Source organism: Phacochoerus africanus, chromosome 1 (assembly GCF_016906955.1).
Source record: "Phacochoerus africanus isolate WHEZ1 chromosome 1, ROS_Pafr_v1, whole genome shotgun sequence".
In the NCBI taxonomy this organism is placed as follows: Eukaryota; Metazoa; Chordata; class Mammalia; order Artiodactyla; family Suidae; genus Phacochoerus; species Phacochoerus africanus.
Genome location: NC_062544.1, coordinates 104,262,474 through 104,279,078, shown reverse-complemented (window position 1 = coordinate 104,279,078; position 16,605 = coordinate 104,262,474). Strand labels below are relative to the sequence as shown.

The window sequence follows — 16,605 nt, the reverse complement described above, 5'->3', positions numbered from 1 at the left end:
GGTGGCTGAGTCACTGACCCCGATCCTCAGATGAGACCTAGATGAATGAAGCTCTCCCTGCTCACTCCCCTTCCCCTCCCTAGCAGAAGAAACATGTAACCGATTCCCGGGATGGACACGTAACTTCCACAAGCCCTAAAAATAACTGAACCACTTCATACTCTGAACTTAGCCTCCCCCACCCGCCCCCACCTTGGCCCACCCCCTAACCAGCCAGATAAAGGCAGCTGCTGGGGCTGGCAGGGGACAGAGACCCAGAGCCTGGGCAGCGAGAAGGCACCTGGCCGAGCCAGCAGAGCACAACTAGCCCCAAACAACAACAAGAGGAACCACAGACCTTTAGGCCACACCTGCCGCAGACCCCACGCCCCCATCAGCCAAACAGGACCCTCAGGTAAGTAACCGGCCCCTTGTCTCTCCTAGCGAGGCTGGTTCTCCAGGTTAGGACCCCTCTGGACCCTCTCAGGCTAGTATTATTAGGGGCCACACACTGAAAGGCGGGTGAGTAGATGGTTCTGAAAGAAAGAATACACGAGGAAGTTAAGGGAGAGTTACCATGAGCCCCACAGGGGCTCTCGGGGTGACTGCCAAGGGCCTGAAGCCAGCAGAGGGGCAGGTTCCGGCCAGTCTGGCCTAATCCACAAAGGCTTTCAGGAGGAGGCAGTCTGAAGTTACGATTTTTAAAATACAGGTATGATGCTCCTCAGGCTTCAGGGCTTCTTTCCAGGGAAGCCCCAGTGAGGCCCAGTGTCTGGAAGAAAGTGGACAGAGGAGGCGGGGGAGGACATGGGGGCTGGAGAGTGGGAAGCAGGCAGGACTCGGCACTGCCAGGACCAGCCCTGTGCCCAGCTGTTGCTAGAGAAAGTCTTGGCATATCTGGCCCCAGGAATGTTTCCCCAGGGCCGGCCTGAGCCCAGCTCCCCACATATCATGGCCCAGGACCTGGGGTGGGATGCAGATCATCATGTTGCCCAGAGGGAAAACCCTTGGGGAAGACCTGGGGAGGGGGGTGCAGGGGGTGGGGGGCAAGCAGATCTGAGTCTGCCCAGGTATAGAGAGGCATGGAGGGGGCTGGGCTGAAAAAAGCAGACCTAGGGGCAAAAGTGGGGGTCACCCTAGGAGGCTGGCACAGCCCTAAGGAGCTGAGCTCAGGGCCACCACTTGGGGCTCAGACCCTGCCCTAAGTCTGGTCCCATTTCTGAGTTCTGCCCTCACCCAACCCCTGCCTCTGCTTTTGAAGCCCCAGGAAACTCAGGGCAGATGGTAGGGAGGTCTTACTACCACCTGGTGGAGCCTCCTAGGTCAGCTCCTTCCCCTCTTGGGGCCTGTTTCCCCATCCGAACAATGAGGGGTGGTGTGGCAGGGCTCAGTGACCTCTGAGGGTCCTCAGGTCTGCCATTCTTGTACTGTGATTCTGACGATGTATGACCATAGCAGGGATTCTGGAGATTCCTGAGGGTGGGAGTGGGGTGAGGCTGATGGCCTGTACATGCCATCTGCTCAGACCACAATGGAGACAGGACAGGGAGGAAACGGGGACAGTCGAGGTTTCTCTTTGGCAGGGGATCCTCCTGAGAACGCAGACACTAAAGGAACTACCCAGAGTTTGTGGCGAGACTCGGGCTGCTGGCTTTAGGGTTCACCCTCCCTGGGGCGCTGATGCCTTTGGTGGGCACGATGGGGTGAGGGTGGGGCAGGGGCAGGGCTCAGTTCCCCCCTCCCTGGGGTAGCCATGAGGAGGAGGTCCTTCCCCCACTCCCAGAGCTCTTGGCTAGGGGAGGGTTCTGGCACCAGTGATCCTATAGGCCAGGGGCCTGATACCAGCTCAGAAGGCAGGGGACCCAGGGCAGGGAAGGAGATGAGGTGGGCTGAGGTTCCCAGAGTCCCACTGGCTGAGCCTGACCGACCCCCGCCCCCCCCCCCGCCCCCAGGTTGCCACACTGAGGCCAGGACCTTGGCTATATTTAGCAATGAGCCTGGAGCAGAGCAGTGGGTCAGGGGCAGCGAGAGGGGGGACGTGCTTCTCATTCTTTCCCCACTGGCCTCTGGGGACTGTTAGTACACCTGTCACAAGACAGATAAGACAGAGAGGACACAGACCAGAGGAGGGCTTGAGGGGCAGCAGAGGCAGTGGCGGAGGCAGTGCCTTGGTGGAAGCAGATGGGCTTCAAGAGAGAAAGAGGAGGAGCACAGGAGACTCGAGTTTGCACCCAACTGGGGACAAGGCCCCATGAGCGAGATGGGGGGCTATCTCTGCAGAAAAGCCCTTGGTCCCACTGCCTCCCCTCCCTGGGCTGTCACCCTCACACTCTCTTAGGGTGCCTGCTGGAGAAGAGAGGGACACCACAGATACTAAGAAATCTTCATACTACCTACCTATAGGGTCTAGGAACCCCGAGCTAGCACTGTCTGCCCCTCATTTGCCAAGATCCAACTCTGGGCCTGGGTTTCTTTGCCTTTAATTAAAAGTGGTTGGGCCAGAAGATCCTTGAGGTCCCTCTAACTCAGACCATCTGAGTCTTGGCACAGAAAACCTCTACTTAGAAGTCAGAATCGGGCTTTGCCTGACCACAAGAAACCCTCACTCACCCTTGACTGCTTCCACTATAGCAGGGCTGCTGGCCTCTGCTCTGCCTCCCTGGGCCTGGGGAAGTTTGAAGGGTTACGTCAAGAGCTAAGGGCTGGGCAAGCCACCCCCCCCCCCCCCCCCCCCCCCGCCACTGGTGAAGGTGATAAGCACACCCTCTGGTGCTATGAAAGGAATTTCCTCTCCATGGGAAAATGTCACCACTTTAGGGACTTGCCTCTTCCTGGCTGGGACCCCTTAAATCAGAATTGCCCCCTGGCCACACACACCTGGGAGTCTGCCAGGGAAAAACTGATTTTGGCAAAGGCAGGAGAGGATGGGGCATGTCCATTTCCCCCTCATGGAGGTTTGGGTATCCCTTGTGGGGCTGGAGGACAGAGCCTCAAACCCAGCAACGTCCTGCTTGTTCCCTAGCAACCCAGGTGATTCTGGGGAAGCAGGGACTCACCATGATGGATGGTTCCATGTGCCTCAAGTTCAAAAACTTGTCACCATGCAGGTGGCAGGCAGAAAGCCAGGTGAGGTCTGAAAAGGGAAGAGAGTGCCTAAGCACATGCCACCCCAGGGCTACCCTTTCCAGAGCCCTGCTCGCTGCCATTTCTCTCAGCAACCGGCCTGCATCCCAAGTAAATCCCCCGCCCCATCCTTATCTCTGTGCCCTCTCTGCAGAAGGATGGCTGACACCCAGACGCAGGTGGCCCCAAAACCAACCATCCCAGTGGCAACTGCAGAGGACCTGCCCTTCCCTCCCCCACCTGCCCCTGAGGATCTGCCGCTGCCACCACCCAAGGAGTCCTTCTCCAAGTTCCACCAGCAGCGACAAGCCAGTGAGCTCCGCCGCCTCTACAAGCACATCCACCCCGAGCTCCGCAAGAATCTGGCTGAGGCCGTGGCTGAAGACCTGGCTGAGGTCCTGGGTTCCGAGGAGCCCACCGAAGGTGATGTCCAGTGCATGCGCTGGATCTTTGAGAACTGGCGGCTGGATGCCATTGGGGACCATGACAGGCCACCTGCCAAGGAGCCCGTGCCTGGTGGCAACGTTCAGGCCACCTCCCGAAAATTTGAAGAAGGATCCTTTGCCAACAGCATAGACCAGGAGCCAGCTAGACCTCAGCCATCCCGAGGGGATGTCCGTGCAGCCCGCTGGCTGTTTGAGACAAAGCCGCTGGATGAGCTGACAGGCCAGACGGAGGCACCGGAGGCTCCAGTGAAGGAGCCTGAAGCCAGTGGCGATGTCCAAGGTACTAGGATGCTCTTTGAGACGCGGCCACTGGACCGCCTGGGCTCTCGTCCCTCCATCCAGGAACAGAGCCCCTTGGAGCTACGCTCAGAGATCCAGGAGCTGAAGGGTGATGTGAAGAAGACGGTGAAGCTGTTCCAAACAGAGCCACTGTGTGCCATCCAGGATGCAGAGGGCGCCATCCATGAGGTCAAGGCCGCCTGCCGGGAGGAGATCCAGAGCAATGCAGTGAGGACTGCCCGTTGGCTCTTCGAGACCCAACCTCTGGACGCCATCAACCGGGACCCCAGCCAGGTGCGGGTGATCCGGGGGATCTCCCTAGAGGAGGCAGCCCGGCCTGATGTTAGCGCAACTCGCTGGATCTTTGAGACACAGCCCCTGGATGCCATCCGGGAGATCTTGGTGGATGAGAAGGACTTCCAGCCATCCCCAGATCTTATCCCTCCTGGCCCAGATGTTCAGCAGCAGCGGCACCTGTTTGAGACCCGACCACTAGACACTCTCAAGGGGGAAGAGGAGGCTGAAGCAGAGGTCCCACCCAAAGAGGAAGTGGTCCCTGGTGATGTCCACTCCACCCTGTGGCTATTTGAGACAAAGCCCCTGGACACACCTAGAGACAAGGTCCAAGTGGGCCACCTGCAGCGAGTGGGTCCCCAGAAGAATAAGGGGTTCACACGTGAGCATCTATCCAGCGATGGCTCCTCAGCGCTGTCCCTCTCTCAGTGTGCACCCCAGGGGGATGTGGTAAAGACCTTCAAGAATCTTTTTGAGACCCTTCCCCTGGATAGCATCGGGCAGGGTGAAGCTTTGGCCCATGGGAATGTAAGCAGAGCAGAAGGAACTGATTCTGCTGAGCAGTCCCAAGACATAGGGTCCCCAGTGTACGCCATGCAGGATGGCAAAGGCCACCTTCATGCCCTGACATCCGTCAGCAGAGAGCAGGTCGTGGGAGGTGATGTGCAGGGCTACAGGTGGATGTTTGAGACACAGCCCCTAGACCAACTAGGTCGAAACCCTAGTACCATTGACGTGGTGCGGGGCATCACCCGGGAGGAAGTGGTGGCTGGAGATGTGGGCACTGCCCGGTGGCTCTTTGAGACTCAACCCCTGGAGGTAATCCACCAACGGGAGCAGCAGGAACGACAGGAAGAGGAAGGGATGCCTCCGGGAGGCCCTCAGCCTGAGGCACCCCTCAAGGGTGATGTGCAGACCATCCGCTGGTTGTTTGAGACGTGCCCAATGAGTGAGTTGGCCGAGAAGCAGGGGTCAGAGGTCACAGATCCCACAACTAAGGACAAGGCACGGTCCTGCACCTGGATGTTCATGTCCCAACCCCCAGCCAAGCCAGAAGTTTCCCAGGAGCAGCACCTTCAGGTTAGCCAGGTCCAGGCTGGGGAAAGACAGACAGACAGACACGTCTTTGAGACCGAGCCTCTGCAGGGCTCAGGCCGTCCCAGCAGAAGAGGGCTGATACGATACCGCAGCAGAGTGGACATCCCTTCAGGGCAGGTGTCTCGCCAGAAGGAGGTTTTCCAGGCCCTGGAGGCAGGCAAGAAGGAAGACCAGGAGTCCAGGGTCGTCCCTGAGCCCATTCCAGTGGGCTCTGTGCACAAGTTCACCTGGCTCTTTGAGAACTGCCCCATGGGCTCCCTGGCAGCTGAGAGTATCCAAGGGGGTAACTTCCAAGAGGAGCAACCCGTGGGCTCCTCAGCCGACAGAGTTCTAGAGAGACAGGAGACTGCAGCCGAGGGGACCCTGTGGACTCTGCACGCCACGCCTGGCATCCTGCACCATGGAGGCATCCTCATGGAAGCCCGACGGCCAGGGGAGCTCTGCCTGGCCAAGTACGTGCTCCCAGGCCCTGGGCAGGGTGGTCCCCAGGTTCGGAAGGAGGAGCTGGTGTTTGGCGAGCTTCCCAGGATCATTCGCCAAGTGCTGCGCCGGCCAGACATAGACCAGCAGGGGCTGCTGGTGCAGGAGGACCCAATGGGCCAGCTTCAACTCAAGCCGCTGAAACTGCCAGCACCAGGCAGCAATGGGAACCTTGAAGACATGGACCCTGAGTTCCAGCAGTTGCTGGCTTGTGGCCTTGGGACCTCGGTGGCGAGGACTGGGCTAGTGATGCAAGAGACAGAGCAGGGCCTGGTGGCACTGACTGCCTACTCTCTGCAGCCCCGGCTAACCAGCAGGGCCCCGGAGAGGAGCAGTGTGCAGCTGCTGGCCAGCTGCATAGACAAAGGAGACCTGAGCAGCCTGCATAGCCTGCGGTGGGAGCCCCCAGCTGACTCAAGTCCAGAGCCAGTCAGTGAAGGGGCCCAGAGGCTGCCCCCGACAGAGAGCATCATCCATGTCCCCCCACTGGACCCAGGCATGAGGATGGAGAATCTGAGGAGACCGGGAGCCACCCCCTGCCCCCCACAGGCCACTGGAAAGGCAGTCCCTCTGGCTGGGGCAGAAAAGCAGGAAAGCAGGTGCACGGGTCAGAAAGGGATGGCAGCTTTGGGAAAGTCAGAAGGAGCCACCACTGTGCCCCCAGGGCCTGGGGCCTCGGACCTCCAGGCTGCTATGCAGAGTCTGCGGACAGCAACAGCCGAAGCCCAGAGCCTGCACCAGCAAGTTCTGAGCAAGCACAAGCAGGGCCCTGCCCCTGGAGTTGCCTCTACGCCCACCCAGAATGGTCTTCAGCAAGCCACTGGGACTGCCCAGAGTAACACCAAGCTTATGGCAGGAGGTGACCCCAGGATCCCAGCAGCCCCTAGAAAGGTCAGTGGGGAACAGAAAGCACTGCCTGGAGAGCTGCCTGGGGGGTGGGTGACTATTCAGGATGGCATCTACACTGCTCACCCTGTGAGGACCTTTGACCCACCTGGGGGTGTCCGGCCTTCTGAGAGAGGACCCCTGCCAAGGGGCAGGGAGACTTCCCCCACATCCCAGCCTCCCACCCCATTCTTGGAAGGCCCAGTTCAGAGTCTCAGGCCTGAGCAAGAGGAGCCTGGGGGCCACACACAGAAGGCCTGGGAGCCTCCAGAGAAGGTGATGGCAGCATATGGCCCAGGGGGCCTCCGAGCTCCAGAGACCACCCTGAAGGCTGCCCCTTTAGCCCACCATACACTGGCCTCTGGGCCTGGGGCTGCAGGTGCCAGCCTGCACTCCCATAATGCCTCTGTTCCTCCTCCTCCTCTTCTCCCAGCTGCTGTGACGAGACCTGACTTTCCAGCCCGAGCTGGCCATGATGAGGACTCCAGCCAGCAGGCCTCCAAGCCCCCACAGGACCCCCTTCTCTACTCCCACAGCAGCCCTGCTGGCCAAAGAAGCCCTGGGGAGTCACAGGCAAAGACCCTGAAACTGGAGCCCACTACATGCCCAAGGAAGAAGCCCCAGCTGCCCCCCAAACCTGCACACCTAAGCCAGATCCCTCTTCCTCACTGGCTGCCCAAGCCCTTAGCCCCGTCTCCCAGCACCTCTAAGGAGGAGGGGCAAGGAAAATGCAAACAAGGTGAGACTGATACAGCTGACCATGATACCCGGCCAGCCAAGGCCCCCATCACTGCAGGCCAGGGCTGCATACCTCTGGCTAGATGCCCCACTGGACAGCGCCCACCCAGTCCCCCATATGGCGCCAGCACCACAGCCTTCAAGCCCACCAAGAGTCAAGCTATGAACAGCAACAACCAGAGCCCTGAGTCCCCCAAGCTTTCAGCTCCCGGAAGTGACCCCACCTCACTGCAGCAAGGCCTCAGCTCCCCAGGAGAGAAGTGCATGGATGGCTCCCAGCAAGCAGCCCCTAGAAGTCCTGAGATCCTGCAGGGAAGCCAGCAAGAGCTCCAGGGCCTCCTGAGTCAAGTGCAAGCCCTGGAGAAGGAGGCCAAAAGCACTGTGGATGTGCGGGCGCTTCGGAGACTCTTTGAGGCTGTGCCCCAGCTGAGAGGGGCCCCTCCAGCTCCCGTTGCCCCCCACAAGCCCGAGGCCTCTGTGGAGCAGGCCTTTGGGGAATTGACGAGGGTCAGCACGGAGGTGGCCCTGCTGAAGGAACAGACCCTGGCCAGGCTGCTGGACATTGAGAAGGCCGTGCACAAGGCCCTCAGCTCCATGTCTAGCCTCCAGCCTGGGACTAACACCAGGGGCCATCCCCAGAGACCCCCAAAGGACCATAGTACCCACAAGGTCAATGTCTCAGACAGCAGTAGAGCTAGGCCCAACTGCCCAAGCCAGGAGGTCGGGGGTCCAACTGAAGTTCAGAGCCAAACCGATGGTACATGCCCTACTGAGATCTGGAGTCAAGCCAAGGTCAGAAGTCCCACTGAGGCAAGAAGTCAAGCAGCCCTGCCCACCTCTACCATCAGGAGGCTGGACACATTGAGAGAAGATTTGGGCCTCCCTCGAGTATTACCTCCCAGCAGACATTCACCCTCCTCCCCAACCTTCATCTCTATCGAGTCAGCCACAAGGAAACTTCCAGAGGCTCCCAGACCTCAGGGCAGCCCTGATGTCTCAGTGAAAAGCACACACCTCAGCCAGGATGTGGGCCAAGCTCAGCTCCACCAGAAAGATGTCCAGGACAAGGCCAGGAAGAGGGAGGCCACCGAGTGCTCTGGACAGCCCCAGCCTGCTCCTGCCTCAGCCAGCCCCCTGCCCACTGGGCAGCAGAAGAGCATTCTGGAGCTGCAGACTGGGCCAGGTGGCTCCCAGTGCTACGGAGCCACAAGAACTGTGAATGAGCAGCATGAGAGGGTGAACCAGTGTGGGAATACAGCACTCACATTCCCCACCATGGTCACGGAGCCCACAGAGCTAACCAAGGGCCCAGACCCCCACCTCGGGCTCCATACCTCCCCCTTGATGAGGCAGTTCCTGCGCAGCCCAGCCGAGCTCAGCGGGGGCCTGGCAGAAGCAGGGATGGCGCCTATGCCCTGCAACCACTTCCAGCCAGCAGCTCAGTGAGCCCCTCAACCTCCCACCACCACCTCCCACCCATCCCCCGGGCTCCGGACGGAGGTGGGTGCCTACCTTTTGCACACGTGAGGAAAGGACCAAGAAGAAAAGGTATCTGCTGAGATTGTGGGCAGTTTCTTTTTCATCGGTTCCGTCCATCATCTGCATTCTTGCAAGAGAGGGAAAAGAAAACTGCAAAGATGCTCCCTGAGTTGCCCAAGCACAGGAACAGGATGGGGGCTTATGGCTACCAGTGGAGGCTATAATATGTACAGACATGCGTGCCAACACCAGTGAGTCTGCAAGCCACTACGGGAGACAGAGTCCTTGAGTCACCCTCGACTTTCAGCCTTTTTTTCTTTTACTATGAGTCTTCTCCTTAATTCCTGGAGAGAACAAGACCAGCTGGACAAGGGATTGGTCTCTGTTTCACATTGATCCTAGGGCCCCTTCATCACCATCTTCATTGCTCCAAAGCTCACACAGAAAAGGCTGGCAATCAGCAATGTCCCTAGAACCCAAAACTTCCCTCCACCCCCACTACCCCTCACTCTGCCCCTCAAAAGGGAAGGACACGGTCTGAATAAACCCAGGTTTTATTCCCTCCTCTTTGTGTCTGAGTGTGTATCTGTCCCAGAGTCTTGGTTCTCACTATGGGAAGGAAAACATCCACATGTTGGGAACCAGAAAGGCCTAACTGTCCCCCATTCTCTTTGCTCTCTACACCACCACACATACATACCATGCTGCCCCTCTACACCTGGCTTCCCCCCGGAGGTTTTGAACATCACCCCAGAGGGGAATTTGAACAGACTCCTGCTCCAGAGTGGAAGAACGGCCCTGCCAGGCCCAGGAAGGAGGAAGGGCCATAAGCCAGGAGAACTCCAGTGGCCAAGAGAGCTGGGCCACTTCCTCCTGGTCAAGCCAGGTGCAATGTGCAGAGCAGGGGTTCCTGGGAAGGGGAGAGCACACACCTGGAACTGGAGAGCCAGAATGAGTTGGTGAAGGGCCCTTTCCACACTTTCAAAAAGCACTGAGCGCCTCCAGCCTGCCAGGCTTGTTCTAGGTAGCAAGGGACACAGAGGTGAGGTCTAATAGGGTCAGTCTCTCAGGGAAATGACTTTCTAGAATAAAGAGGCAGAAAGACCATGAATAAACGGGAAAAAAAGTCAGATCAGGAATACAGGTGATGCACCTGACTAGGCCACTCTCCATTTGGGGATAGAAGTCTTAAAACATGATAATGTGACAGTGATAGGTGAGTGCCTTATAGAATGTGGCTAAGGCAGACCTTTTCACCTGAGATCTGAATAACAAAAAGAAAATTATGGGAAAATTAGGGGGAAGCATCTGCTAGGAAAGGGGAGAGCACAGACAAAAACCCAGAGGTGGGAGTGAATGTAGTTCCTGGATTTCCTAGATACCCATCCAAAAAGGAAGGGGCTTTACCACTTACAGTGGTTACTTCCCCAATACACACAACCTGCCCCCCACAAAGTTAGATGGGAACTTGTGCACACTTTGCTTCAGTTGAACAGGTAGACTCCCACCCAAGCACCAGCCCAGGGCTCAGCCCGCCACACCCCTCTCACCTCCCTCATTGCCCAATCCACTGGCAGATGGGTTCCCCTGGGGCAGCAGAGCTCCGAGCTGGAAGCAGCCTGTCCTCTGGAAGACTGTGGTGTGTGGAAGCAATTAAGATAGCAAATCTACCTACCTGGGCCTATTACACATATCGCTATAACCCCCTCAGCACATGTCCCCCTCCTCTACTGGCTGTGGAATCTCACTTGATTACAGGGCCCGGCAGCTAATAATATGACTGTTCTTGGTGTTCTCATTTGTATGGGCATGATCATATTGTGAAAATTAAATGAATTAATATACGTAGAGTGCTTGGACCTATGCCCAGCATCTGGAACACAAGGATGTTCACTTTTAGTCTTGTAATTATTAGCTTTAATCTCTTTTCTCACCTCCAGGTGGAGTCCCTGACTTGTGCATCTCAGTAATCTTACTGTTTATCGTAAGTGTCTAGAAGGCACTGCATAAATGGCAAATAAATGAACACATAGATGAATGAAATGATTCAGTGAATTCACTGATTCATCCAGCTAATATTTACTGAGCACGTACTTCATGCCAAATTCTGTCAGGGTGCTCAGAATAGAGATGAACATGGCAGAATATATCCCGGACTTCGTGGAATTTAGGGAGGACAGTAATTTATAAGCGGAGAAGATAATTTTAGAAAGGAGAGGTACTGTGAAGGAAATAAAGCCAAGATCAGTCCACGAGAAGACAGACAGCTGGCAGTTACTTTAGCTCAGATGGCTGGGGAAGCATCTCGGCAGAGGTGACCTGAATGACAGAGGAGTCAGTTCTAATGGCTAGAGGTGGTAGCCTAGTGGAAGAGTTGGGAGAGGCTGGTAGGCGGGTGGTGAGCGCGCACCAAGGAGAGCTGAGGCCGCTCATTGCGGCCTGGCCCAGTGCCCTGCACACCTGCTGTCACACCTGCCGCCTAGACCAAGGCGGTGCCTCTCCCCTCGCGGGGAAGGGGCGGGGCTTGAAGCAGTGCCTGCCGGAGGCGGAGTTTAAGGCTTCCAAGCCACGCCCCGGCGCCCGGAGTGGGCGTGTTCCCATCCGCTGTCGCCAAGGTGACGATGACGTTACCCAGGCTGCCTGGTTCAGAATGCTTCCGGCTGCGATAGCCGTTGCTTGGAAACACCCGGCAGGCTCCCAGCCAGGGGCCGGCTCTGCACTGCAGACGCTGGACGCCAGTACGCGCCGTCCTGGCCGGCCCTTGCTCGGAGCCGCCCTCCCAGATTCCAGAAGGATGCCGGTTCCGGTCCTCACCCAAGTCGCGGCCTCGCCCCGGGATCGTCCCTCCAGCCGGCGCCTCTCCCTTCTCCTTAATCCTTGTCACTGTCTCCGTTTCCTGAATTTGTCTACCAGTCCCCGTCTTCACCGCCATCACCCTGCCCAGGACACCATCCATTCCCCCTTTCCTGGACCACTGCTATAGCCTCCTAAGTGGTCTGCATTCCTTTGCCCTGTCTTTACAGGCTGTCTCCACCTGGTACCTAAAGCTCTTATCAAAAGTTTATCAGACCAAGTCACCCCCGTATGACACCCTCCACGGGCTTCCCAGCTCACCCAGTCTGAAATCTAACTCTTCTTAGCGGACTGTAAGACCAGAAAGACTTGCCTCTGCAGTCCAACTTAATTGCCCTACTCTCCTCCTCACTCAGATCCCCCTAGTTACACTGGCTTTCCAGATCTTCTCAGAACACACCAAGCTGATTCCTGCCTCAAGACAGCCTTTGCACTTGCTGAACCCTCTCTGCCTGCAAGTCCCTTCTCGGTGCTCTTTAGTGGCTGGGCTCCTTCTCATTCAGATCCCAGTTCAAATGTCTCTCCAGCATGGTCTTTCCTAATCCATACCTCCCCTGCGTCCCCCCACCTATCCCAACCACCAATCCTACTCCCCCATCTGTAGAGGTCTTCCTCCAAATTATCCTGTGGGTTTTTTTTTTTTCCTGAAGACCTATCACAATATGAAATTATCTTGCTCACATATTTGCTTGTTTAACGTCAGTGTTCTGGATGCTATTCTTGCATAGCAAACCACCTAAAATCTAGTGGTTAAAAAAAATGTGGAGTTCCCACTGCGGGGCAGGGGGTTAAGAATCCAACTGCACTGTACAGCAGAATTTGACAGAACATTGTAAATAAACTATAATTAAAAAATTTTTTAAAAATAGAATCTGACCGCAGTCACTCAGGTCCCTGCGGAAGTGCAGATTCTATCCCTGGCCTGGCACAGTGGGTTAAAGCATATGGTGTTGCCACAGCTGCAGCTGGGATTCAATCCCTGGCCTGGACACATCTGTATGGCTGCCCGGGTGTAGCCATAAAAAAACAAAACAAGATGCAAACTATTGCATTTGGAGTGGATAAGCAATGAGATTCTGCTCTACAGCACAGGGAACTATACCTTGTCACTTATGATGGAACATGATGGAGGATAATGTGAGAAAAAGAATGTGTATATATATGCGTGTGACTGGGTCCCTTTGCTGTAACAGTAGAAATGTACAGAACACTGTAAACCAACTATAACAGAAAAAAATAAAAATCATTAAAAAATATTTAAAGAAAAAAAGTAAGTGTAATTATACAATGATCGACTCTGATAATAAAATACTATCCTAACAGTGAAAAGAAAAAACAAAACAAACAAAAAACCATTTTATGATGTCCATGAGTTCTGTGGGTCAGGAATTTGGACAGAACACGGTAGGAATGGCTTATCTCTGTGCCATGATGTGTGGGGCCTCAGCTGGGAAGTCACAAAGGCTGGGGGTAATTTGACAGCTAGGGTCTGCAAACATCTGAAAACTCACTCATTCAAATGTCTGGCAGTTGATGCTGGCTGTAGGCTGGGACCTCAGCTGGGATGTCAGCCAGAACACATATGCATGGCCTCTCCGTGTGGTCTGGGCCTCCTCACAGTATGGTAGTCTCAAAGAAGTTGGACTTCCTGAATTTCATCTCAAGATTCCAAAGGCATGTGTCCCAACTAAAAAGGCAGAAAGTGTATTGCCTTCTATGATCTAGCCTCGGAAATCACACAAAATTACTTCTGCTGCATTCTGTGAATCACAAGTCTGCAAAGATTGAATGGAAGGGGTATTAGACACCTTTTGATGAGGAAAAGGCAGCATTCTAGAACATGTAGCCATCTTTGGAAAGTGCCATCCCCACTGCCAAGTCTTTCGCCACTGGAATATCATCTCCATGGCAATCACTTCTCATTTGTTAATTGTTGCATCTCCAATGCCTAGGATGGTACAAATGTGCATAGTAGGTGCTCAATCTTACTAGGTGTTTTAGAGTGAACACTAAGAAGGTTTGTCTTTCAAGGAGTCATTTGAACCCAGTTCTTCAATGCTTAAGTACAGTTCCTGGAGTTCCAGTTGTGGCTTAGCAGAAATGAATCTGACTAGTATCCATGAGGATACAGGTTCGATTCCTAGCCTCACTCAGAGAGTTAAGGATCCAGCATTGCCATGGGCTGTGGTATAGTCACAGATGCAGGTCAGATCCCGAATTGCTGTGGCTGTGGCGTAGGCCAGCAGCTACAGCTCTGATTCGACCCCTAGCTTGGAAACCTCCATATGCTGTGGGTGTAGCTCGAAAAAGACACACAAAAAATTCTGTTAAGTATAGTTTCTGCCCTAACCCTTGATTTTGGCCTGGTCTGCTCTGGAGGAAGCCCAGTGTTTGCATTGGAAGGTGGGAGTCAAGTTTTTTGTTTGTTTTTTGTTTTCTGGCAGAAATTGGAGGGTGGGGGAGAAAGGGCAGTTACTTGGGATTAAGAAACCCATAGCCAAATGAGACTCTGGAACAGTGTTCTACTGTAAGGGGTGTTGAAAACCCAGTCTGTTTTTTCTCATCCTAAACTCTAGAAATGTCCAGGTGAGGATTGTGGTTTTGTCCTCTGGGCCATGGGGAGCAGGAAAGCAGCCTAATGGGAATGGAGCTTTGGAGAGGTGCCTCAGGCAGCACAGAGAGGGTTGCATTAGCTACAGGAGCCACTGCAGAGATCTGGGCAAGAGGTAGCCTTGAAACAGCCCACATTTCTATTAAGGCACAAAAACTCTCAAAACAAAACCTGGTTTGTGACTTACTGAAGGACCTTCCATTTGATCTTCCCGAAGTCTTAAGGCCTGCACAGTTTCCCCTCTTGTTTTCTCCTCTAGGAAGGGAGAGCCAGAGAAGGCAGCTCAGGCTTCTCCCAGCCCCACCTCCTCTCATCAACCAATGGCTTCCCTTACCCCCTCCCTTCTATCTCCACTGTGGCTCACAAAGAGTTTGAATGTCATCCCGGCAACAGCCAACCCAATGCCCTTCCCACCTCCAGTGCCACCCCCAAACTGTCAATCCTGCAGTCCAGCCCTGCAGTGGCTCCACACCACCTCCACCATAAAATCTACACTCCTCAGGTCATTCAAGTCCCTTATTGTACAGCTGCAACCTGTGTTTATAACCTCTCCAGCTCCATTCTTCCAGGTCCTTTAATGCTCTATCCAGGCTGTGTCGCACAACCCTGGCTTTGTCCAGGGCCAGCAAGAATGGATGAAGCTTCAGGTCTACAATACTTCAGAGGCCCATGAAAATGTTTTAACTTCTCTTAAAATCAGAAGAAAAAAAATTCTAGGTAGAAGAAAATGGCTTAATATATAACATTAACACATTCATCTTTCACCACAGTTATAAAATACATTTTTTTTTAGGGCCGCACACATGGCATATGGGGGTTCCCAGGCTAGGGCTGGGAACCCCCAGCTTACACCACCCACAGTAACGCCAGATCTGAGCCGCATCTGCGACCTACACCACAGCTCACGGCAATGCCAGATCCTTAACCCACTGAGCAAGGCCAGGGATAGAACCCGAAACCTCATGGTTCCTAGTTGGATTTGTTTCTGCTGCTAGATGCATGGGATAGTTCCCGAGAGGAAGAATCAAACCTGCCACTGCAGTGACAACTGTCAGATCCTTAACCTGCTGAGCCACACAGGAAATCCCTATATTCTTAAAATATTTTTTTAAGGAGGAAGGAACCCATGAAGGCCAAAGTGCCAAGGGCTTACAAGAGTCTTAATGCAGCCCCCTTATTTCCCCCTGTTGTCATTTCTGGAATACTTGATGTTGAAGACACCTCTTTGCGAGACAACCTCTTTCTGAGGCAACCTCTTCAAGGAAACAAAAGTCACGGAGAGTGTCCTTCTCTGACTTCTTAACCTTACCGCAGTTCCGCAGTTCCGTAGCTTGGAAAAACGCCTTTGCCACCTTTCCATTTTGTGAGTCCCCTCCCCCACCCCTTCACTGCCGGTACCTGCTACTCACGGATCCCCACACACCCTTCATCTCTGTCTTAATGGTACCCGCTCCCCACCTGTGGCACAGGTGCCAAGTCAGATGACTCCCTAACTTTGGAAGAAAACTCTGGCAGAGGCTCAGCCTGGCAACACTCCGCCAATTGCCCCCGGTTCCAAACTGGGAGCTACAGACGCGGGGGTACTCCGACCCGGCGAGGAGCGCGTGCGCGACTGCGCGACTGAGGGCCGCGGGGGAGGGACCTCGGGTCTCGGGGGGCGGCAGCTCAGCCTCAAGCCGCTGCCAGCTCCACCTACCCGGATCAGAAGGAGGAAGCTGGCTCAGCGCGGCTGTTCCCTCCCTCCAGCCTCAGGAGCTCCGCCCCTCCCTCGACGCAGCCTCTTACTTCTTCCCTACCGCCTCCCCCGTTAGTTTTCTTACGAAAAAGTGCTGCTGAAAATTCCCAGAAGGTCCCGGATGTGAAGTCATCCCCGTGAGGTCACCGAGCTTGGTTCCAGGAATCTGAAGTTTATGGGGGAGGAAGGAAAGCGCCGAAAACAAGGGAGCCGGGGGAACGAAGGAGCCGTGGGTGTTGTCGGCTGGCTCTCTGGCTCCGCTGAGTCCGACGCTCCGTCTCCAGCCGGGTAGTCTGACCCCAGGAGAGGTTCGATGAGAAAAGATGCTTCACTTCTTGCATAGTATAGAAATGCCAATTGAAACCAATATACTGATCCAAAGAGTATTTATAGCCACTGTTGGGGAGCGAGGTAGGGTGGAAGAGAATTGGAGAACAATCTGGTAATAGGACCAGAATTTTATTTATTTTTATGGTCTTACCTTGTGGCATAAGGAAGTTCCCAGGCTAGGGGTTGAATCGGAGCCCTACGCCACAGCACCGCGCCAGATCCGAGCCGCGTCTGCGACCTACACCACTGTCAGGGCAAGGACGGATTCTTAACCT

General features: G+C 55.0%; 1 protein-coding gene across 2 annotated transcripts; it reads left to right on the top strand.

Moving 5' to 3' along the window:
* The first annotated feature begins 248 nt into the window (after positions 1-248).
* Positions 249-9,365, top strand: XIRP1 (xin actin binding repeat containing 1). Of its 2 annotated transcripts, XM_047770420.1 has the most exons (3): positions 337-394; positions 3,257-6,590; positions 7,018-7,085. In XM_047770420.1, the coding sequence occupies exons 2-3, from the start codon at positions 3,261-3,263 to the stop codon at positions 7,024-7,026; spliced, it is 3,339 nt and encodes a 1,112-aa protein (XP_047626376.1). In that variant the 5' UTR covers positions 337-394; positions 3,257-3,260; the 3' UTR covers positions 7,027-7,085. The 2 variants fall into 2 exon arrangements, with proteins under 2 accessions (XP_047626371.1, XP_047626376.1); XM_047770415.1 differs by having other exon boundaries at positions 249-394; positions 3,257-9,365.
* Positions 9,366-16,605: the final 7,240 nt, after the last annotated feature.

Excerpts from the sequence above, each read along its gene's own strand:
- XIRP1 (XM_047770415.1), top strand. The coding sequence starts at position 3,261 with ATGGCTGACACCCAGACGCAGGTGGCCCCAAAACCAACCATCCCAGTG.